The sequence below is a fragment of the Miniopterus schreibersii genome, assembly GCF_964146895.1.
Source record: "Miniopterus schreibersii genome assembly, chromosome: 14".
NCBI classification, from domain to species: Eukaryota; Metazoa; Chordata; class Mammalia; order Chiroptera; family Miniopteridae; genus Miniopterus; species Miniopterus schreibersii.
Genome location: NC_138114.1, coordinates 50680819 through 50705411, shown reverse-complemented (window position 1 = coordinate 50705411; position 24593 = coordinate 50680819). Strand labels below are relative to the sequence as shown.

General features: G+C 41.1%; 1 protein-coding gene across 2 annotated transcripts; it reads left to right on the top strand.

Moving 5' to 3' along the window:
- The first annotated feature begins 1255 nt into the window (after positions 1–1255).
- On the top strand, positions 1256–24434 carry MCMBP (minichromosome maintenance complex binding protein). 2 transcript variants are annotated; one of them, XM_081158260.1, is made up of 16 exons: positions 1256–1565; positions 6647–6732; positions 7559–7699; positions 7823–7864; positions 9994–10095; positions 11322–11466; positions 12651–12802; positions 14159–14259; positions 14722–14894; positions 15255–15378; positions 16605–16722; positions 17938–18103; positions 18912–19045; positions 19950–20114; positions 22721–22809; positions 23375–24434. In XM_081158260.1, the coding sequence occupies exons 1-16, from the start codon at positions 1508–1510 to the stop codon at positions 23499–23501; spliced, it is 1923 nt and encodes a 640-aa protein (XP_081014386.1). In that variant the 5' UTR covers positions 1256–1507; the 3' UTR covers positions 23502–24434. The 2 variants fall into 2 exon arrangements, with proteins under 2 accessions (XP_081014386.1, XP_081014385.1); XM_081158259.1 differs by having other exon boundaries at positions 1263–1565; positions 14722–14900.
- Positions 24435–24593: the final 159 nt, after the last annotated feature.

Sequence of the window (24593 nt, the reverse complement as noted above, 5' to 3'; positions counted from 1 at the left end):
TGCTCTTCTCACGCCTACCTAACTGCCTACTCTATCCGCTCCATCCACAGTCGGCTGAACCTGAGGATGCAAACCTGGGGATGCGGAGGGCCGACTGTATATTTATTGAAAAAAAATCCGAGTACAAGCAGTTCAAACCCATATTGTTCAAAAGTTGACTGTGATTTGCATATTACTGGGCATGAAGCTAAAATATGAGACTTCTCCATTTAATACCAGGCACCTGGCAACCCTCTCTGCTAAACGAATGAAAAAAATGGTGGTAATGCTCTGGATTTGCAACTGTTTTCTCAACTCACCTAAAGCCAGGTGTGTAACCCAGCATGCCAATTAACTAGTTCATACTGAGCGATGCAAATGACTCGCCTGTGCCCTAAGGAGGGCTTGAGATCCGAGCTCAGTTCTTTCCCCTGCTCCCTACTTTCTAGACTCTGTTCAGATCCTCCTCCTGCTCACATGCCCTATTTTCAGCTGGTGAGACTGGAGTTTTCCTCAGGCACATTCCAGGCGTAAGGAAAACACATTGAACTTACGGATTTTCCAAATTTCCTCATGAAAAGGTTACCACAGATTTGACCTTGTGCGTGTGCCGATGCCACCATCTTCCCTCCGCGGGCACCTCCCCGAAGCCCCCGTCTCCGGCTTCCGGGCGGGCGCTTGGCAGCGAGGAGCTCGCCTCTCCGTGAGGCAGCAGCGCCCTGGCCGCAGGGCCCGGGACGACGGCAAAGGGAGCCCGGGCAGGTCAAGGTCGCCCTCATCCAAATGCAGGCCTCCCTCAGGGGGGCCAGACTCTCCGGGCGGAGGGGAAGCTGCTAGGTAGGGTTTGCGGCACAATGTCAGAGGAGAAAAAAGTTGCCATTAAGGGGAAAAAAAGAGATGGGCGGGCACCAAGGCTGCGGCACCCGAGCATTTTCCCGGAGATGCCTCGGAGGCCTCCCTGGAGTTGTGCTTTGGGGCTGTTGTGGCCTCCAACCTGCGCCTGGCCCACACCAGGAATGAAGAAATCGGACTTGGGTGTTTTCCTCTTCACTCTTCCACAGGGTGTCAACGAGCGACACGCCAGCGCGGCCTGGGACGCCCGGTCCCCCGCGCTCCAGCCTCCCCGAGGCCCACGTGCCCGTCCCTTTGCCCGTTTCCAAGATGGCGGCGCGCTACCGCCGCCCGCCCCGCCCCCCGGCCAGTCGGCCCGCCCCTCCTCCTCCTCCCCCCTCCCCCTCGCCCGCGGGGCCGCGCAGCGCGCTCCCGCAGCCCCTCCCGCGCGAGCTCCACCCAGGTCGCAAGCGGCGCGGTCGGCGGCGCCTATTTCCCGCCATTGTGCGAAGTGGAGGTTAGGGGCCCGGACGCGCAGCCTTCCCGTCGCCTGCAGCGCCTGGGCCGCCGCTGTCGCGGCCGCCGTTCCCCGAGGCCCGGCGGCCGGCGCCGCCAGTGTCGCCCTGCGTGGGAGGGCGCGGGCGAGGAGCGGCCGAGCCCCGAGGAGGAGCCGCGGCGCGGGACGCCGGTCGGCGAGATGCCGTGTGGGGAGGACTGGCTCAGCCACCCGCTCGGGATCGTGCAGGGCTTCTTCGGTGAGTGGCGGCGCCGGGGGCGGGTCGGGCGGGCGGCCGAGTTTGCCGAGCCGGGGGCCGGGCCCCACGCGGGGCTGCCTCGGGGGCTCGCGCGGCCCAGGCGGACCGCCGGGCCTGCGCCGCCGGCGCCGAGACGGCCCCTTCGGAGCCGGGCCGCAGGTGCCTCCCACCTGCCGGATTCGGGAGCCGCGAGCGGCCGAGGTGACGCCGCGAGGGGCGGGCGGCCGGCCGTGATTGCCGGCGGCGCTCCCCTGCCTGGCGGCGCCGGGGCCCGAGCCCGCGGGCGGCCGGGCTCGGAGAGGTGCCCGAGCCTTCGGGAGGACCCGCCGCGACGGGGCGAAGGAGCAGCACTTTGCCTTTGGGGAGCCTGCAGGATATTTCAAAACTTCCGGTGCGCCGGAGCGCTGGCTCGCTCGCGGCAGAAGTTGGCACTAACTCCTCGTACACACATCCTCCCTTTTCCAGATAAGATTGAGTGTAACCGCTTAGTTCTTCTGTTGGGGTGACTCTAAAGGCTGCCGGACACACACCTCGTCTGCGCCAGACCGACCCAGAAATGCCGAGAACAAATGAATTCCGACCTAGAGAGAGCTTAGAATGCTGCAGACAAGCTCAGTGCATTTTAGTTGCAATTGTTGTTGTTAATGCTACTTTTCTGCCAAGGGTACAGGCAGGAAGATACAGGCTTGTTTACGGTCACCTGGGCATTTGACGCCTCCCTTAGTTAGGAGCGGAGGCGAACTCAACCAGAAATCACCGCGTTGGACCCGCAGACCTGACTGGTCTGGAAGGAACTTTGAGCCGTAGAGTGGCCTTCGCTCATTTAAAGCAGATTGGTGAGAGCTAAGCCCACTAAGAAGCTAAATAGTCCCCAGGAGCCAAAACTGATGGTGTGAAATGTATGTATTCCTTGTGGGGAGGGATTCAGCAACTCTATAATTTTCCCTGTAGTTTGAACTAGTTTAGTTATGTGGTTTCCCAGGCTGAAACTAGAAGCAGCAAATTAGAAGAAATCTCGGCTAGACATGCCGGTGGTAGCCAGTGAACACGGACAGCCTGGTGAAGAAGAAATGAAAAACTATGTGTGTGTGTATATATATTTAAAACCAACCCCCTCCCAAATCATTATATATCCATCAGGGGTGCTTTGAGGAAGGGGCACATATCCCTCCACTGAATCCTAGTAATTGATGTTCCTAGTGAGTACTGGACCCATAATTGATGTCCAAAATAATAGCCCCCAAATGTGGAGTGAAGGCTAAATTGCACAGTTGGTTTATCAAGGTGCAGACTCATACTTTGTAGAAAAAATCCTTCAAAAGTATAAACTTTTGGTGCTTAATGGGTGAAGTTCCAGTTACTGATCTTTAGAAAATTTATTTATGAGGAGTACCCAATACCCTAGTTGTGTTGGAAAAATGAGATGATTTTATATTTGATAGAGATTTGAATGTATTTGTGTCAGATTTTGTCTCCTAAGTGTATGAGCCTAAGGGGCATATCTCACCATGGTACCGAAAAGGTATAATGGATATAAAGTACAGACTTTACAGTAGTTTGAAAATTTTGTGAATTGTGGGGACCTAGACCTTGATGTGTTGCATCCCTTCCCCGAATGTCTTGTTCCCATATAGGTTGTGTCTTACAGAGAAGAAACTAATACTGTCTTGTAGTCATGATTTTTTTTGTAGAAGCTGTTCTTAAGTATGATATATATTTTTTGCTGTATTTTCCTGTCACTGAATATATTGAATACCTTTATAATAACAGCATTAGGGTTTGTTTGTGTGAGAAGTATGTCAGGTGTAAAACTTCTAGACTCTTTCTGGTTTAGTAGGAAATTGTTTTAAATTGGTTTTCCCCCCAGATAGAAAAGTAATACATGTCTGTTGTAGTTTATGAGGCCTTTCTTGGTTGCACCCCTGCCTAGCTCTCAGACCGTTTCACGACATCACCCCTCATATTGAACCCTCTTTCAGTTCTTTCACTTTGAACCTTGCCTCTAGGCCTTCTGCATTAGCTGCTTCCTTTGCCTGTTCCCCCCTTCCCATCCCACTTCTATTTTTCTGACTAAATCTTACTCTTCCTTTGGGAACCTAAGGTCAGTATCCCTGCTACGGATTACTCTAGGATCCTATGTGTCCTGGAAATTACCATGTAAAGTTCGTTGTTGAAATTTTTACTTGTTTCTTGGGTTCCTTTGCTGGATTTTGACTCTGAAGAGTCTTGGCCTCTATCTGCCTTATTCACCAGTATATCCTCATTGCCTAGAAATAAACCTTGTGCTTGGTAACATTTATTGAACAGAGGCAGTGGGGAAAGACTGGTTAACCAATCAGAAATGATATAAATCGGTATGGTTTCTGGACCACAAATCTCAAACTTAGGATAGTCCTGGCAGACCTTATATTGATTCAGAGAATTTGTGAGCATCCTAATTATTCTTGGCTCAGATAAGAAACTTTGAAATTCTGTGAATTTTATCTGCCATGTTACAATTGTTCATATGTAGAGTTTTTTCTGCAGGCCTTCATAAAATGCCTTTAATGTTTCAGTTCCAGTTTCTAAAAGATTTTATATACAGGACATTTTGAGGTCCAAGGCTTAAATTAAGATTTAGGAATGCTTTAGTTCAGCAGATTTCTGTTGGGCTCTATTATATGCATAATGCTAATGAGTCAGTCCCCCAGTGATTGTTCATTTCAGGCCCCATACCAAATTGCTTTCCTTAAGCAGAGGCAGGAATCTTAAATTTTAAAAGTTTTGTACACTTCTTTTTCTTTTAATAATTTTTTATTTAAAAGAAATTTTCTTTACTTGAATTGATTAAAAATTTGAATTAATAAATGCTTTTTTATTGTCACCATGAATGATTCTAAACAGACAATTCACCCTCTTTTGTCTGTTCCCGTCTTGTTTTTCTCCTACCATCCCACCCTTGGTAGGCCACTGAAAAAGAGTAATTTGTTACAAGGCTGTAGAATCCAAAGGCAGGGAGGGTGGCTTGGTATCCAGAGAGACTGCTGCGTGGATCAGGAACTGGAAAGCTAGCAGGCATCCAAGCAACTTTATCTCTACTGCACACAGCTCCCAAATTCACTTGTTCTTAATTTCAACCTATACTAACTAGTTAGCACCTTCCGTTTAATCCCAAATTCCAGGGTTGGAGAAACTGATTGGCCCAGCGTGGAGTCAAGTTCCCCCCACACTAGTCATCTGTGGCCAGAGCCCCGTTCTGTTATGTAGGCAGCCGTGTTTACTGAGGCCCACGCCTCCCCACGGGGCAAAGTTCTCAGCGAACAGTGGCTTGGGCAGCTGTCGCCAAAGGCATAAAGGTGTATATATGCATTTTAACTCATTAAATAATGACTTGCACTTGATTACAAAAAAACATAATGGTATTAAATGAAGAGTAAAAGTATGCTCTTCCCGTACCGAGGTACCCACTTGTAGTTTTTTTTGCTTTCAGTTCTTTTTTTCTTTGCAAATTTTTTCATTGAGATGTAATTTATAATCACCATTTTAAAATGTAAATGCATTGGTTTTTAATATATTCACAATGGTGTGCAACCATAATCACTATCATTTAGATCACCCCAAAAGAAACCTTATACCATGAGACCCAGGGTTTCACAGTGAGTTCTTACACATACACCAAAGACACAATGCATACAAAAACTTGATAAGTTGGGCGTCATCAAAATGAAAAATTTTTGTTCTGCCAAAGATATTTTTTAGGAGAATGAAGAGACAAACTATAAACTGGGAGAGCATTTTTTGAAAATCATATATCTCATAAAGAACTTGTATCCAGTTATATTAAAACCCCCCACAATGATCATTAAACAACCCAATTTTAAAAAGGAGCAAAAGATTTAAATAGAGACTTTACCAGTTCAGTATTGTTTTCCACTAGGGAAATGCAGATTTAAACCATGATGAGCTATTATGCACCTATTAGAACAACTACAATTAAAAAAAAAAAAGTGACAATACCAATATCCTCGTACTGGCAAGGATACAAACAGCTGGATTCTTATACCTTGCTGGTGGGAATGCAAAATGGTACAGCTACTCTGGAAAACAGAATCATCATCACACATTTACCATGCACTCAACTGTCCTAGTGTTAGGTTTTTACCTAGAGAAATGAAGGCTTATGTTCACACAGAAACCTATATGCACATATTTGTAGTTGTTTTGTTCATAGTTATCAAAACCTGGTGACAATCTAAATGTCCTTCAATAGGTGATTGGAGAAAATTATGGTTCAACTTTACAGTGGTATACTATTTAGCAGTCAAAATAAGTGAACTATTGATATGCCCCTGGCCTTAGAGAGTCACTAGGACTTGTGTGATTCAGTGTATAGTTGTACACATGGCTAAGATTTGTTACAGCGGCATAGTGAGGATACATAGCTGGGAAAAGACACAGATGGAGTCTGGAAGAATCCCTCATGGGAGAGTTCATAGATTGGAAGACTCAGTATTGTTAAGATATCAGTTCTCCTTAAGTTAAGCTGTAGACTCAGTGTAACTCTAATGAGAATTTCAGCAGGCCTTGCATAGAAGTTAACAAATTGGTTCTCAAAGTTACGTAGAAATGTTGAGTGTTAGAATAAGACAGCTTGAAGAACTTAGCTACCTGATTTTAAGACTTACTATCAAACTGTAGTGATCAAGACAGCATGGTATTCCTATAAGGACAGACAAATGGACCAGGTGTTCTTTGGGCTAGTCATGTGACTTTTTGGAAAATTGATTCCCAAACTTAAAAATACAACAACCCCTGCTCTTCATTTCAGTTTGTAAAGAAATATTTTCAGAGAGCATTGTGCTGTATTTACAAAGGATACTTGAGGTGCTGCTTTGTCTGGGTGCCCCCTTCATTCTGTGGGTGTTCTCAGGACAGAATGGCTTCGGAGGAACTGCAGGAGGTTGGCATGCCCTGGTGCGTCGCAGCCAGCTTGCGGGGTGGGGTGGAGGAGGGCGGTTTCTTGTCTTGAATGTGTCACTCACCGCAGCAGTCTATTATTGTATAGTGTACCTTGACCTTTGAAGAGTATATTTGTCTTTCAGCCCAAAATGGAGTTAATCCTGACTGGGAGAAGAAAGTAGTTGAATATTTTAAGGAAAAGCTGAAGGAAAATAGTGCTCCTAAATGGGTAAGTTTATTGCTCTTTGTGGGAGGAGGGGGTTGGGTTGACTTCCAGTTTCTCTCAGTAGAATTGTAATCCACATATAATTAAAAAAATATATAAACTAATGTGTACTGCCTTCTGTCTTAAGTGCTGTAAGTGCATATGTATTAAAAGATTTTGGTCTCTTTTACAACTGAAATTTAAATTCAAGCAATTAAATGTTTCTGTATTGGGGCCTCTAGGTGGCAGTAACTGACTGTTACTTTCTAAGACAAAAAAATTGGTAGTTGTGAGAGCTTTATTACATAAGAATGGGCATGTACTAGTCTTTTTTTTTAATTTAAATTAATTTTATTGATATTTAAAGAGGGAGGGGGGAGAGACAGACAGAGGGAGAGAAACATCGATCAGTTGCCTCCTGCATGCACCCTAACTGGGACTCAAACTGGCAACCTGGGTATGTGTCCTGACCAGGAATCTAACCTGAAACCAGTTGGTGTACAGGATGATGGTGCTCCAGCCAACTGAGCCGCACCGGCCAGGGTGGCATGTACAAGTCTTAAAAGAAGAAAGAGCTCAATAAAGTAGATGCCTTTCTGCTACTTGAAAAGTGTTCAGAAGGAAAAGCATTATTTTAATTATAGTCAAATGTCATTATACAAACTGGGAAAAACTCAGAAGTACTTTTGTCCTGCAGTTCTGTTATATTAACTACTGAGAGCATTGGCTGCCTGAGGGGCTGATTTTTGTGCCTGTGTTGTGGTTTGGGTCTGGAGATAGAGTCTGTGTGTAGATGAGCTTAATGTTTTGTAGACACGCTACCTGATTGACATGTTCGTTTTCCTTTGAGGTACCATCATTAAATGAGGTTCCCCTTCATTATTTGAAACCTAACAGTTTTGTGAAGTTTCGCTGCATGATTCAGGATATGTTTGACCCTGAGTTTTACATGGGAGTTTATGAAACGGTGAACCGAAACACAAAAGCACGTGTATGTATGGCTTTTTATCATGGAACTTTCCGTTTATAATTAGTGTTTTTTATGGTGGTTTTGAATTAAGGTTTTGAATTAAATTTACTGCTATAATACTGTTTTCCTTTGTTTGGGTCATAGGTTCTTCATTTTGGAAAATACAGAGATGTAGCAGAATGTGGGGTATGTATTTTTTTAAGATCTATAAAACATTTTTAATAAGGATTTTTTCCTAAGCAGAGAATTTATTACTTTCTTTTGGTTGATCTTAAATTTATCTTGTTTGTAAATAAGTTCTAAGAAGTCATGTGAAATGCTTTTGTCCTTATGTTATTCTCTGTTATATTTTTGGTTTCCTAAAAATCTCTTAGAAGGTGGAATGTTATAAATGATAAAACTAATTTATTTCTTTTCCCAGTAACTATGTACTTGGTTAAAAAATTACAGGCTATGATAAATTTTTTAAGAAGTGGAAGTGGAAGATTAACTTGGGGCTCAGCACCTGCTTAATTAAACTTGATCAAGTTCTGTCCCTTTTTCCTGGGAGGAAGAAGGTTTTTAATAAACTTACCCTCTCTGGTAAAGGAAGCAGTAGGTGCTTTCTTACATGTCAGTAATGGGAGAGGCAAGAAGGCAGAGTACTGGGTATGATTATAGTTGTGAAAGGGACAGTCTTGAGGTAGAAGCTTACCACAAGAGTGAACACAGTAGGTCTGCATTTTTAAAAAATGCGTTTCTGCTCATGAACAACATGCAAAATTTAACTGCCCTCAGAAACCTATTCGACATACCTGGCATTGTAACTGGGGGAAGTTGACAATTTATTTCTAGTTTAATAATAAAAAAAATCAGCGTGTCAAAATAAGCATATTAATCAAAAAGTCTCCCATATTTTGCTCTTTCTGTGTTTTTCATCTGGTCCTATTGAAGCACAGACAGTAACTGTCAATTTTTGGAAAGAAAACAAGAGTCACAGGTGGGGATTGAGTAGGCAGGTGCTTAGGCAGGGCCTCAGAAAGGTGGGACCTCAGTCTGGGTCTAATTCTATGCTTTGCAGATCCATGCTTTTAGTTGAATCAGGTTTTCTAGGGCTTTTTTCATCTGGGAGCCTGACTGCTATTTACTCAAACCTCAGGAAATTGGTTTATAGAGTCTGATCCTAGCCCATTCAATCACAGTTGTTGTTCCTCATTGAATAAAGTGTTCTAGTTGAGTGACCCAACGTGGACAAAAGGACAACCCTAATTTGGAAGGTGGCCGAAAAGATTTTGTTAAGCAAAAATGTAACTTCCTACAATTTAGAGAAATGGACTTATGAAAAATGAATTTGTTTCATCTTACACATGATGACCTTTAGATGTATTGCCAAGTCTGACGAATCAACTTTTAAATGCTTGCCACATCCCTTTGTTTAAGGAGCCCTAAGTCTCATATTAGGCTAATATTTGAATATTTTATGTACCATTTTTTCTGGTACATAGTAATACAGTATCACTGTAGCACAGTCATCTCAGCATCTGGAAATAGGAAAATAAAATAGGTGTGACTGTCCATCTGTGAGACCACCTAAGGCAAACACAGTTTGTGTCATGTGGGTAAAGAGTCATTCGTAGAAGTACCATACCAGGAAAGAGGACTTCAGGCCTGGAAAGAAAGAAGACAGAAAACCCAGCTTACACATATTATCTCAGGCTCAAACCTGATGTCTTTTGAGTCATCTCTTTTCCCCTACAATATGGAGTATACATCTTTCTTACTTTTTAAGAGGCTCTTTTTGTACTATAAAATAATGTATTAACGTAATTTTTGAATGTTACAGTCCTTTACCTCTTAGCACTTTTCTAAGCATACATGAAACACAGAATGTGCTTTTTTGAGGAATAATAGCTGAGTCTTGGATATCATCTCAGAGCTACCTCATAATGAGTATTTCACTAAATTCCTTTTTATAGGCTGATTCTGATACATTTCCTATGAAAGATGTGGGGTTACCAGGTGCTTTGTCTTTGAAAGAAATAAAGCACCGTGTTTGTTTATTAAAAGGATTTAATTTTGTAAGGTAGGGTGCTGTGCATTATGGATTTGAGGGAAGGTAGTACATTTATTGTTGCATGTGAAATGATTTTATGTCCGTTTTGTTTTAAAAAATGATAGTTTAGATTTAGTAGCTGCTTGTTAATTCAGTTAACTCAATGTGAAATATGTACGCTGGTTTTATAAATAACATGAAAATGTAGTTGCTAATTTTTTTAAAATTATGCTTTTCTTAATAAAATTTTAAAAATACTTTTTTTGTGTATATGTCATCACAGCCTCAACAAGAAGTTGATTTAAACTCTCCACGAACTACCACTTTGGAAAGACAGACTTTCTATTGTGTTCCAGTGCCTGGGGAATCTGTGTGGGTGAAAGAAATATCCTTTATCTGAACTTACTTATGTATTAAGTGGTCCCTGATTATTTTAATTGAAAAGACCATAATTTAGGTAGCTTGGGAAAAAACACGGCTGTAAAACAGTCTAAGTGTTCATCACTGAGAAATGATAAAATTGTGGTACATTCCTATAGTGAAGTACTGTTAAAAAGGTTAAGGTAGACTTAAGTATATTGAAAAGGAGATTACAATGATAAGTAAAATTTTAAATTACAACTAATTCTAATTTTTTAAGGAGATTGTGGAAACATCCTCATCTTTTATTTTCTTATTTAATTTTTTTAGTAATATTTTTTAGGCATAGTTGACATATGCTGAAATGCATAGATTTAATGTAAGAGTATACGTCAGTGTTTTATACCCCAGTCAAAGTGAAGAACTTGTGCCAGAAAGTTCCCTTGTACCTTTTTCTAGTCCCCACTCCCCTCCCTTGCGGCCGCTGTCCTGAGTTTTCGCCATAGCTTCGTTTTACCTATTCTTGAATGTCGAGGCCTGGCTTTGGGATTTGTGAAGGTGGGTTTGGAGCGGCCCTTGCTGTATGGGACATAGTTCTCACTTATGGGATGTGCTATTTCTGGGTCTCACCTCAGTGCCCAGGATGTTCAGCGGGGTCCAGTTCTAAGTGTTGCACAACTTCCAGAACCTCCATTTAGCTCCTGACCAACCAGCACCTGTTCTCCGCTAGGCCTCAAAGAATCTTGCCTTGTGCATCCACCATTTTATATTCGGCCAAAGACCCCAATGGAACCTGCACAGATTTCTGGGTCCTGCAGGGGAACTCCTTCCCCTCTAGTACAGGTCTGCAGATTCTAGTTGCTTCAGCAGCCCTGAACTATGTGCTGTGTTTTCTCTCCCCTTCTCTTTTGTTGTAATTTAGAAAATGCCCCCAAGAGGGAGTTGGGGATAAAGTGGAGTTTACCCGGTATATCACTCCTCATTCAAGGGTCATAACCTTCTGCTCCCTGTTGTCTGATTGAAAATAGCTGCTTGAAAATAGCTGCTTCGTGTCTTTGCAGCAGCTGTAAGGGGCATAGATCAAGCTATTAGCCTCTTGTGACCAGAACTGGAAGTCTAGGCTTTTTTAAAAAAAATACATTTTTGTTTTAAGCAAATTGACAAATTCTTACTCTTTTATTAGTCATATAATTAGCATTACTTAGGATAGTCCTCAGTACACAGTGGTTTTTTCTTAACCTTTTGTTTAACGCCTATGTTAATGCAAACCAAGCTCGAGTCAGCCCTTCAACATCTTACACTCCCAGCCGTCACAAGAGGAGCTACGAAGATGATGAAGACACGGACCTGCAGCCCAGTAAGCAGAAGGACCAGCATGCAGGTGCCAGACCAGCAGGTAGTGTGCGCTTGCAGGCTTTCTGTAGGCTTCTCGCTCACTCGCTTTGTTTTCAGAGTGAATTGGTATCTAATACAGCTATAGATTAGGAGTGGGCAATGATTTACAACCTTGCTTTCACGGTTATCAGAACTGTAGACAGTTTTGAGTTTTTACAGTGCTCTGGTCAGACTGCAGTTAGGCATCACGTAGTGCGAAGTGGCTGCTCTGCTCTCAGTTTTTAAGGGCCGCAAGTGGTTAGCTGAAAAAAGGTCTTTTTCTTTATATTCATTTTTATCTCTGCTCAAGTAATATGGAAACATAGTGGTTTATCTTTAAAATAATTTATTTATATCTGAAAACATTATTAGTTTCTTTCAGAATAGTGGTGCTTTTGTTTAATTTAGTAAGACTGAAAATGTCAGGAAATTGTGATGAATGCACACCTCTCTCCTGCCTCTGCTCCCTCTCCCCCAAGTCATTAACCCCTGGTAACCACTAATCTGTTCTCCTTCTCTGTAATTTTGTCATTTCAAGAATGTTCTATAAATGGAATCTTACAGTATGTAAACTCTGTGGATTGACATTTTTCATTCAGCAAAATTCCCTTGAGATCCATCCAAGTTGTTTTGCATGTCAGCAGTTCATTTCATTTTATTGCCAAGCAATGTCCTTTGGTATGGCAGGTGACATATTGATTCTAATTAGTTAGGAGCCCTAAACTGATTTCACGGCTGGAGGCTCTTTTAATCATCTTTGTATCCCCAACCACTAGTCTAATTCCTGGTACATGGTGGATATTAATAAATATTTGGTAAGTGAATTTAGTGCTATGTGGTTTTATTCTGCTTATAAGTAGAAACTGTGTGTTCTACTAGGGTGGTTCTGTTGCCAGTAGACCATGTACTCTTTAGGTCAGAGATGTCAGAGAAACCATATTAAATAGTAACTTTTAAAAGTACACTGGAAATTTGATGGAATATTTTGCCATTTTATTGTAGGAGAAACAGTGATTACATTTTCCACGTCATAATAATCTTTGCTCTCTTTATAAGTCAGACAAGGGCCTTGCCTAGTATGTTATTTCCTTAAAAATGGTAAGAAGTTTGTAAGCTTAGGAGCATCATTTATATCAAACTTGAAAGGCTCTTGATCTGCAGAAGGCCTTAGAAATGACTGAGTACAGTGCTCTCTTTTGAATTTAGGGAGTGTTGGTGGTCTTCAGTGGTGTGGCGAGCCAAAACGTCTAGAAACTGAAGCTTCTACTGGACAACAACTGAACTCCCTGAACCTCTCTTCTCCTTTTGACCTGAACTTCCCACTGCCAGGAGAGAAGGGCCCTGCATGCCTTGTGAAGGTAAACCTTTCACAGACCTGACATTGATATAGACGTGGTCTGTCTCAGAAATTAAAATGGAAATCTCTTAGCATTTGTGTTAGTTTCTTGTTGCTTTTGTAACAGATCACCACAAACTTGGTGGCTTAAAAGAACAAAAATGTATTTTCAGGCGTTAGGTGGGAAGTCTGACATGGGTCTTCCTGGGGTAAAATCAAGGTGTCAGCGGGGCTGCATTCCTTTCTCAAGGCTCTAGGGGAGACTTTTTTTTTTTGGTTGGTTGGTTTTTGCCTTTTACTATTTCTAGAGGTCACATCTCCCTCTGACCATAGTAGGAAAGATTCTCCAACTTTAAGGGCTTATGTGATCAGATTAAGTCCACCCAGATAATCCAGGGTAATTTTCCATCTCATCGTCCTTAATTTATGCAGGTCACTTTTGCTTATAAAATACCATCTTTGCAGGTCAGGGATTAGGATGTGGACATCTTTGGGAGGTCCATTTTTCCGTCTACCATAGCATTTTAAAGAATACTTCAGTCACAGAAATTCATGTCTATTTCCTTTCTATATTATGTCTAACTTTCTAATATCTACTTTATTTTCACCACTCTTCCTTTTCTTACCCAAATCCATTTCTGACTTGTATTTAAAATAGAAGAAAAATATATTAATAGTTCTTTTATTTTGCTTATCTTCCTTTTTCAGTCCTGATAGGTTAACAAGTGATACACGTTTCAGAAATGATCGTTTGAGAATTTCCATGTTTGTTTGTTTTGGTTTTTTAACTTTTAACTTTAATGACACTTTACTTACGTCACACAAGGACCAGAATTCCAGTATTTTTCCTGCCATACTTATATTGGGTCTCACCAGTAGGAGGCTTGACAGTTATTAAAGGCCATCATGATACACAGCTTTGAGAGCTTGTTTTTTCTAGTGAAAAACCTCCTGGCCAGTCTGCTTTTGTTCATCCTCTTAACATTGCACGGTTTGCAGATAAGCCCAAAGCTAAAAACCCTGTTTCCCTCCTTTAGGTGTGTGGTGATAGGCTTTGAGATGATGCGTGTTTCTGGTCGTGGTTGTCCACCATCCTTTGGGGAAAGCCCTTCCTTTGTAATGTGCTGCAGTGACAACAGGCGGGCTGGGATTCGGGGTCCTGCGTTAGCTGTTAACTTCCTTGCTACTAGAAGAATGCCTTCAGGCGAGCACTTCACTGCTCTTGGTCTCAATTTATGAAGTAAAGGAGTTGCTTTATGGTTCATGTCCTGATCTACAGGACTCTACGATGTTGTTATTACTTTCCTTAAGACTAATATCTTACGCTTTTTGGTGTTATTTAGTCCCAATAACATGATGTCATGTGGTCTCTTATTAGGTCTATGAGGACTGGGATTGTTTCAAAGTAAATGATGTTCTTGAGTTATATGGCATACTCTCCGTGGATCCTGTGCTAAGTATACTGAATAATGATGAAAGGTGAGTCTTTTTGTTCCTTTTTTTTTTAATAATTAACAATTAGCAGGATAGAGATGAATGGATTTTCCACATGCTTGAATAATAGGTACCTGATGGCTTTTGAGAAAAAGACTCATGTTTTTGAGACCTTCTGGGACATTTGATGTTCCAGCTGATAGCTCAAGAAAGAGTATCTGTTTTGAAATAATCTAATGAGTAGACTTACTGTATCCCATGTAGTACAGTGACGCACACTGAGTACAGACATTACTTTTCTTGAATGGAATAAATACGTTATAGCACCGTGTCATCCATCCAGCCTGAGCTCTGTGAGGTCACCAGTGAGGAGCCATTTTCTGTTCTTTAAGATGTACAGGTAGAACTGTTCTTGGCTTGAATTCTCATTTTTTTCAGAGATGTACATTATTTTTGCGTCTCTGTTCCTGTTGTGCCTATGAATTCAAGCGCTGTCCCTCTCCGCAGGGATGCCTCTTCGCTCCTGGACCCGATGGAGTGCGCAGACACAGCCGAAGAACAGAGAGTGCACAGCCCTCCTGCATCATTAGTGCCAAGAATTCATGTGGTTTTAGCCCAGAAGCTGCAGCACATCAATCCGTTATTGCCAGCTTGCCTTAACAAAGAGGAGAGCAAAACCTGTAAGTGTAAGTGCTAAAGCCTCGTGACTCAGAGACTGTTGTCCCCAATGTGTGTCAGGAGTTGCCTGTGACGTGTGCTCACGGTGGAAGTCAGTCAGGTCCTCACTCATCAGAATAATCACTGTTTCTTTGCCCTGTTATCTTTTAGGTTAATTTGCTTCGTTAAAATGGGGGGGGCGGGGGTTAAAAGTACACAAGCTGTCTTATTTTGGGGATTGGCACCACTTACTGACCGATCTTGACAAGTCGTTGCTAGTCGTCTGCTGGCTTTAGGGCTTTTTCCCACAGAGTTATCTCTCTAACCTGACCCTAGAGGAGCCGGTGTGTTTACTCTGAGTCTGCTCTTCCTCCCTCCTCTAGGTGTTTCAGCCTTCATGTCTGAATTGTCTCCCGTCAGAGCAGAGCTGCTTGGGTTCCTCACGCATGCCCTTTTGGGAGATAGCTTGGCTGCTGAATACCTTATATTACATCTCATCTCCACAGTGTAAGTGCTGTGTTCCTGGTGGGATAAGGCCACTGGTGCTTTGTTGAAGGGGGAAGAGCAGGAAGGATTCTGAGGTTGCCATCAAGTGGTATGTGTGTGTTCAGTGTAACAAGTGTTAGACCAAATCAAAGACCAGGTCCTTTTCCCACCTTTTCTCAGTTTCACATTGAGCATTTTGATGGCCTCTTTAAATTTAGGGGCCAGAATCAGATAAAGGACCTGGCTGTTGAGTAAAATGAACTGTGTTATCCTCTTTGCATTCTGAATTCTCTGCTTATACATCCCAAGGCTCTTTGCCTAACAGCGAGGTCTGCTGTGTGCACATATAATTTATGTGTGGACATGAGCACTCCTTTCTTTCCTTTCACTCTAGTTCCATGTTCTCTGATTTTAAAAGTAATGTGTGGCTTCAACAAGTTCCAAGAACATAAAGAAGAAAATAGAGATCATCTGTGATCTCACCACTTAAAGATCATCTCAGCTAACACATTTTGGTGCATGTTCGTGTCATTTAGTTTACATATATATATACATTTCTACAGATCTCAGTTATAGTCTAAACTCAGATCCATACCTTGCTCTTACCATTTAATACCTAGTAAACTAAGTGTCTTTTTTTCCTTTCTGTGTGTGGTGTTCTCTTTTTGAGTTAATTGGATACCACCGTCAGGTTATGTGTGTTCAGTCACAGCCATTAATTATTTCTTGATGAACTTTTTAATGACTGCACAGTATTTCATTATAGACAGTTGTACTGTTTCCCTAAATGTTACCTTTTCCTACCTTTTCTCTGTTCTGAACCACGCTGCAGTAGATATCTTTGTACCGTAGGTCTTTGTTCGACTAGGATTTGACAGTAATAGAGAATGGCTGCGAGCAGACTCTGGAACCAACCACCTGTGCTCAAAACCTAGCTCTCCTACTTCCTGGAGGCTTTGTGAGCTCAGCCCTGTCACCTAAAAGATACTAGTACCTGTAAAACAAAGATACTAGTACCTACCTCAGAGTGTTTGGGGATTAGATGAGAAAGCTTTCAAGCACTCAGAACAGGGCCTTGCATGGTCAGCACTCATAGAAGTATTAGCTGTTAGTTTTATTACCATTCTGATAAATAAAACAACTTCAGAGTAACCTATTTTTAGCGATACTATTAGCTCATTTTCCCATGTTTGCTTTTTGATGGAAATCACCTGAGTATCTTATTGGTTGATATCTGTTTTTTCTAGATATACAAGAAGAGACGTTCTTCCACTAGGAAAATTTACAGTTAACTTGAGTGGTTGCCCGCGGAATAGTACCTTCACAGAGCACTTATATCGAATTATTCAGCATCTCGTTCCAGCAGTAAGAGCAATATAAATTTATGTATTACAAATCTGAGCACACTTGAAAAATCCATCTAAATGTCTTTCATTCAGCCCAGATGTTTAACTTTGAGATTCTAGTAGATGTCTTTACAAGGAAACAAAGCCTGCCAAGCTCCATAATTTAAAATATACTTGCCCCTAAACATTTCACTTTTGTTGCCTTAGCAGAAATTCTGTAAATGTTAATAGTGAACCCAATTACAGCTACTCTCAAAATTATACTCTTAGTTGATACAAGCCTACTTGTGTAATTTGGTATCCTTTGTGTGCATCTGAACACTTGCCTCTTTAGTATCTTGCGTAGTTTTCACAATAGAGTATGAGTAACCTGCTTATGTGGAGCTGGACCCTGCTCATAGCCATCTTTTGTTTCCACAGACTCTGCTTCTTTACAGGTGGTTTGCTTGTGTCTGTAATGTGGCCTCCCTCTCCCATTTTCTTTTATTTCAACAAAGCCAAAGTACAAAAGTCCTCTCCATTTTGAAAATGATACCTTACCTCTTTCTTGACACCCTTCTCCCGCACCCCAGCTTTCACCGCCACCACCGTACTGCCGTTTAGGCTAGAGAGGGAGAAGAGCAGAGTGGAGTGCACAGCGGGGTGCAGGGGGGTTGGGAGTGGTGGGCTCGGGGAGCTGGGAGGAGGTGCAGACGGTTTTGACATATTTTACTGTTAAGACTGGCTGAGGAGGCGGCATGCAGCCCGGTGGAACGAGTAATGAGACCTGCAGTGCCTGGCTGTAGCTCAGTGTGCTCTGCTTCTTGGTTTTTCTTGAAACGGTTTGTTCAAGAATCTGCAGTGGTCTATGAATGACTGTGACTTAAATTCAGGGAGCATGGAGGAAAGTTAGGCTTTTCTCTCCCCATCTTGATTAGTAAATAAACATTTTCTGTTTTGTTACCCTGTGGTAGGTTAAAGAACTTAAAAGCTTCTGGATATTTGTTTCTGGTTCACTGGGAAAATAAATTTATCTTCAAGAATATTGAACAAGACAGTTGAGAATCAAGCAGCTCATAATGAAAGTCTCATTTAGGAAATAGATACTGTTTTTGCTTAAAAGAGCTCAAGAAACCATGAGACTACTCTCTCGGGAATTGACAAGTTCTTCCATGTAAAACATATAACCCCAAGTATGTGTTTTCTTAAGACAGGAAACTTAGTTCCTTGCTCACTGAAGAATTTCTCTTTGCAGTCTTTCCGTCTACAGATGACTATAGAGAACATGAACCATTTGAAATTCATTCCCCACAAAGACTATACAGCCAATCGCTTGGTCAGTGGGCTGCTCCAGCTGCCCAGCAACACTTCTCTCGTAATCGATGAAACTCTGCTGGAGCAAGGCCAGCTCGACACTGCAGGTACGTACGTGGATGTTTCCCCAGCATTTCTAACCCGTTAAAGCCAGAGCTGGTAGTGACTTCTAAGGAGTAACTAAGCAGAGACAGATTCGCATTTCAGAAATATTTAAGGTAAGGGCTTGCCATCTGAATTTAATTAAGACACATAGTATAAATTGTGTATATCAATTGTGTTTTGTACAATTTTATGAAAGTAGTGCAGTGATAGAACAAGTAGTGAAAACAAGGCTGAAAAGAAGTTTCGTCTTTAGTTATGTTACCTAAAAAAAAAGTGTAGAAAAGATGTAATAAAACTTTTACTGCCCAGTATGAAATTTAAAATTTTATTTCAAAGAATCTCTGGGGGAAAAAATTTAGTAGATCAGATGGTTTGAACTAACCTCTTTATGGAACATTGTAAGATCAGAAGAAAGTAGATAGCTTTAGCTGTGCTCAAATGAGAATTAAGACACTGCTAGTGATAAGTTCAAGAGGAAAAGGTGGAATTAAAAGCAATGTAGAAGTGCGTAGGAAATCAAAACCATATCCCTGTGGGTAGCAGTTCTACCATGTTGTTTTAGCCCTCTTGAACATACCACATAGAAAGTAATACTTAATTGGGAACCTATTTTTTGCCTAATTGCTTACCAGATGCTAGGTATTAGATATGGTGTGGGAAATATTACCTAATGAACACTTAGCTTAGTAAATTGGACATATACTGTTTTAAAGCAGTAGGAACCTCATGTCTTATACTCAGTGTCAGCAAAACTATTTGTTTAGGTGATTAAAATCAAAGGACTAAAAAATTATTTTCTTGCTTTTCTAGGTGTTCATAATGTGACAGCCCTGAGCAACCTAATAACTTGGCAGAAGGTGGATTATGATTTCAGTTACCACCAGATGGAATTCCCCTGCAATATTAATGTTTTGATTACTTCGGAGGGAAGATCACTCCTACCGGTATGAGGAGTCATTTTTTAATGGAGGGAGGTTATATTGGAAAGATATATTTTTGTTTTGTGTCTCAGCTACTGCTAATTACTAAGTTAAACTTGTTTCAGAATTGTAGCTGCTGATTATTAATGAGGGAATTATTTTATTCCTGCCTTGGGATGAAAACTTTAAATCTATGAAGAATCGGGTATCAGCAAATCACAAGACGGGCAGAGAGCTGTTGGCGGCAGTAACTCCCACATCTAGGCATAGAAAGTAGAAACTATCAGTAACTTGCCTGATTAATTTCCACACCTTTGTTCTTATTGCCTCTGTCCCATTGTTTTCTGCCAGTTTTATGTGAGAAATATTTCAGAGTTCCTTTTAAAGTGTCCCTAGTCCACCTGATAATTATTTTTATGCTTTATGGTGAAATGCCTTGGTAAGTCATCAGTGACTGACAGAGCTGGCAGAACTCTTAATGATGAGAAATATGCTGTCAGAAGGCATCCGGTTTCTCTGTTAATAGTGTTCAGTTGCGACTTAGGAGAAAACTTCCTGTGAGTGAGGAGGAAAGCCCGTTGGTAAGTTATCTGGGGGAAATGTGATTAAAATGTAGACTACAAATTCCATGATTAAGGAAATATCTAAACATTTTAATTAGCTGCTTTTTAGAGGCTGGCTACCTTATTATATGTTTGTTGATACTGTTGGGGAAACATAAGTAACCAAGAAAAGGCTAACTTTTGTAAGTATTATCGAGGTACTATAATATAGTGTGAATAAATTAATGTTAAAAAATGACCTCCCCCCAATAATAAATGGTATTTTTAATTCCCTTAGGGGCTGGTGGAGATAATGCATCCATCCTCCTGAAATTTTAGATTAATTTCAGAACTTGGAAAGTACTATGTACTATTTCTCTTTTCAGGCAGACTGCCAGATCCACTTACAACCACAGCTAATTCCACCGAACATGGAGGAGTACATGAACAGCCTTCTCTCAGCAGTGCTGCCTTCTGTGCTAAATAAATTCCGCATTTATCTGACCCTTTTGAGATTCCTGGATTATAGCATATCTGATGAAATAACCAAGGTATGTTTGGGTTAAAATAAAGGATCTCCCTGTGTTGAATTGGAGTATTTAATCAATTTATATTTATTGTAATTACTGATAAGGTAATCTTGCCATTTTTCTATATGTCATGTCTTTTTTGTTCCTCTATTCCTTTGTTATTGTCTTTTGTTTGTAATAGATATTTCTAGTTTACAATTTTAATTTCCATGTCTTTTACAAGTTGTTTTTTTTCTTAGTAGTTGCCCTGGGGGCTACAGTTGACTACAAAAACTTTGCTCCTTTCCAATTTCATTCTTTTTTCTTTTGTGCTTTATTGTCATACAGATTACATCTTTATACATTGTATGTCCATCAACATTTATAATAATTGCTTTATACAGTTATCTTTAAATCAGAGGGAAAAAAGTTACAAAGAAAAAGACATTTATACTGCTTTTTATGTTTACCCATGTGGTTCCCTTTACCAGTGATCTTAATGTGGATTCGAGCTACTTTGCAGTGTTCTTTTGTTTCAGCTTGAAGAACTCTTGTAGGGCAGATTGACATGTGACAAATTCATTAACATTTGGCTTATCTGGAGATGTCTTGATTTCGCCTTCATTTTTTAAGACTAGTTTTTGCTGGACGCAGAATTCTTGATTTTGTGGGCTTTTTCTCGACACATTTGAGTTATTTACAAAGCACTGTGTTCTCCAAGAATGTCCTCCAATGTCTTCTGGCCTCTGTGGTTTCTGATGAGATGATTCTTTGTACACGAGTAATTTTTCTCTTGTTCTTTCAAGATTCTCTCTTTGGCTTTTGACAGTTTAACTGATTTATCTAGGTGGGGATCACTTTTGAGTTTTCCCACGTAGAGTTGAGCTTCTTAGATGTGCAGATTAATGCACATTTTGGGGAAGTTTTCAAGAAATTTGATAAATTTGGAGACTGTTTAACTTTTTTTTCTGCCCCTTTTCTGTCTTTCCCTCTGGCATTCTTTTATATGTATGTTGACACTCTTAATGGTGTTCCACAAGTCTTTGAGGCTCTGTTCATATTTCCTCATGAAGCTTTCTGTTCCAAAGACTGGATAATCTCAGTTGCCCTAACTGCAAGTTTGCCGATTCTTCTGCTTGTTCAAATCTGCTGTTGTGCCTTTCTAGTGAAATTTTAATTTGTTATATTTTTCAACTTCAGAATTTCTGTTTGCTTTAAAGTAATTTCTATCGATATTTTCTATTTGGCAAGATATCATTCTCATGTTTTCTTTGTTATTTTATACGTGGTTTCCTGTATTTTGAATATATTTTAAATGGCTGATTTAAAGCCTTTGTCTAGTAGGTCCAGTGTTTCGGTTTCTTCAAGGACAGTTTCTATTGACTTCTTTTTGTCCAATGAATGGGGTTACACATTCTTGTTTCTTTGTATGTCTAATTTTTGTGTTGAAAAGCAGGTATTTTAAATAATATGATGTGGCAACTCTGCCAACAGATTCCCCCATCCCCTAGGGTTTGTTGTTGTATAATTTTCTGAATTTTAGTTCAAGTTCATGTTCTTCTGGGCACTGAAGTCTCTGCTCTCTTAGCTTAGTAGTCACTCAGTGATTGGATAGAATGTCTCCCAGTCTAAGCCAAGGGGCCATGTATCCATGTTGGGGCAAGCCTTCAACACTCAGCCATGCAGTTTATAGCTCTACCCTAGTCTTCCTTCACTTTCTGCCTGTACAGAGCTTCAAGGTTACTCAGAGGTGAGAGCTTAGGTCCTGCTCAGATCTGAGTATGCACACAGGTCTGTGCATGTATGTGGCCTTCTAAATTCCTAGGAATTTATTTATATAGACACATCACACACACAGGGACATCTCATTCCCTATTTTTCCTTTTAAGGGTACCAGTTAGCCAGTTCCTCAGGCAGCTAAGCTGGTCCATAATTGCTCCTCCTGGTTTTTTTAAATAAATGACCTGGGGGAAGATGCAGTTCACACTGGGCAAGCTCCAAGTCAGATTAAAGACAATTTTGCAAATGGGTTCTTCCAGGGAACCGCCAGATAGTCAAATAATGACAATTCTCTTTCAATGGTGCTTTGAAAGCTCTACCCCACTATCCTCTCTCAGTGGTTGCCCGGCTGTCCAGTTCCAGGGCAGCTTGGGAGGTGGGGTGGGGTGGGGAACGGGGCGAGTTAAGATTCCTCAAAGCTGTGTTCTTACCGCATTTCCTGAGTACGTGCTTCTCAGGTGGTTGCAAGCATCTGGTGAATTTCCAGTTCTTATGATGCTGACTCGGATCCTTTTTTCTAGTGTTCTTACTCCCGCTAATGGACAGACTTTTCAGAGCCCTTACTCTGCCATTTCACTGACATCACGCTTCCGTGTGTGACGGCAGCGGGTTTGCTGTGCACGTTGCTCACGTTTGCCTGGTCCTCCCTCGTTTCGTTGCTTTGGGACGCCCTCAGTAGCAGCACTGCGCGCATTAAGTTTGGTTCTCAACCCTTTTACCCACGTTGCCTCATTTGTCTAAGAAGCAGGGCTGACTTTTTCATTTTTACATCGGCCAAGGGACCGTGTTACTTTCCTTTTCCCTATTAAATGCAAATGTCACTTCCTCCTAAGGAACGGTTTTAAAGTCCGTTTACTCTTTTGATAAAGGCAGTGGAAGACGACTTTGTGGAAATGCGTAAGAATGACCCTCAGAGCATCACTGCTGATGATCTCCACCAGTTGCTCGTTGTGGCTCGGTGAGTAGTGCGTGTCTGTAATTGCTTAAAGGGAGCCATGAATAAGGCCCCCTACTTAGTAATAACTGGTGCAGATTTTTAAAAATAGAAATGAACTTTTCCCATTTTCTTGTTTAAATATCATTATTGATTTCAGAGAGAGGAAGGGAGAGAAACATCAGTATTGTGTCATTGATCGGCTGCCTCCTGCATGCCCCCAACTGGGGACTGAGCCCGCAACTGGGGCATGTGCCCCCACTGGGAATAGAACTGTAACCTCCTGGATCCTAGGCCAACGCTCAACTGCTGAGCTACACCATCCGGGCGAACTTTTTCCTTTTAAACCACCTTGTGAAGTGGCTCATTGAAGTGAACTTGTTTGGCCACGATCACATCAGTGGAACTGGGCATGCATGCTTCCCGTGCTCTAAGCCTCAAAGTGAGCTGACCTCCAGCTTTGCCCAAAGGGTTCCTTTGTAGAAACCTAACTTGGCTCTTGACTTCTTTGTGGGCCTACTGCAGGTCTTGTTTCCTAAATCAGCATTCCCAGGTCTAGACTTAAGTTTGTTTCTATTTCTCAAACTAGGTTTCTGTCTCTCAGTGCTGGTCAGACAACACTGTCGAGGGAGCGATGGCTCAGAGCCAAGCAGCTAGAGTCTTTGAGAAGAACCAGGCTTCAACAGCAGAAATGCGTGAACGGAAATGAACTGTAAACACCGGATATCTATGAAAGAGTAATGGGCAGATCACAGCCACGTTATTGTAAAATTCAAATATCATTTATACCACATTGTTTTGTAGATAATTTGTATCAAAAACCAATGACTTTTCCTGAAATCAAGCCTGGTAACATCTGAAGTTTATATAATATTCAGTAAGGGCTTTTACCTTACTGATTTTATGGAGCTTTTGGAGTTTGTTTTATAATTATATAAATTAGTAACAATGTACAAAAATGTATTTGATATTAAAAGTTTAATATTAAGATAATGTTGCTGCTTATACCATTTCCTTAGCTTCAGCTAAGTTATAGGCCAGACTCTGTTGAAATGCTAGCATCAACTTCATTTGAAGAAAACTGTTGCAATTCCAAAGTCAGGAATTCTTCACTTGAGACTTTTATGTCTTTCCAATTAACAGTGGGTCTGAATGTGTCTAGTGGTCAGATGTTTGGAAAATACTACTACAGAATTTCATATGATTTTTCAAACATTTGACCACAGAGGCTTTTTTCTATTTAACAGTTGTTAACCTGCAAAACTAGTCTTTAATGTGGCAGTGGTTCCCATACTTTTGGAGTTCATGGACCAGTAATATTTCCCAAAATTTTGGGTTGGACAAGGTTGCCAATTTATTTTGCCAAGTTATTGGAAGGAAATCACTGTATTATCACCGTTATTTTTTTCATAAGAGGACACTCTCAGAACAAGATAGTCCTTTAAGTGGAATAAATGTAGCTTTTTGAAAAAATACTCCATTGTCCTTATTTTCTCATTTCACCCCAGCTGCATTTGGGAACCACTGTTTCTTGGCATTCACTTAAGGACATCCTGATGTATGAAGCTGTTTTGCCCAAATATGAAGAGAGCAAAATAATTAACTTTTAAAAAATGACTTCTTTAGAATAAAGGTTTCTAATTCTTTTACTAATGTCATTTAGTTGCTTTGATTATATTAGATTTTGAACTTTATTAGATCAACTAAACTATTAGATCAATTATCTGCTAATTCAGAGCACCCTGATAAAACTGGAAGTAGGTTTCCCCCCAGACCAATTAGTTTTAACAAGTTTTTAAGTGAATAAA

Bases quoted from the DNA above. Each gene is read 5' to 3' on its own strand.
- MCMBP (XM_081158259.1), top strand. From the start codon at position 1,508: ATGCCGTGTGGGGAGGACTGGCTCAGCCACCCGCTCGGGATCGTGCAG. The intron at 11,467-12,650 runs GTAGTGTGCGCT...TTTTGAATTTAG, and splicing joins TGCAGGTGCCAGACCAGCAG to GGAGTGTTGGTGGTCTTCAG. The intron at 20,115-22,720 runs GTATGTTTGGGT...CTTTTGATAAAG, and splicing joins TATCTGATGAAATAACCAAG to GCAGTGGAAGACGACTTTGT.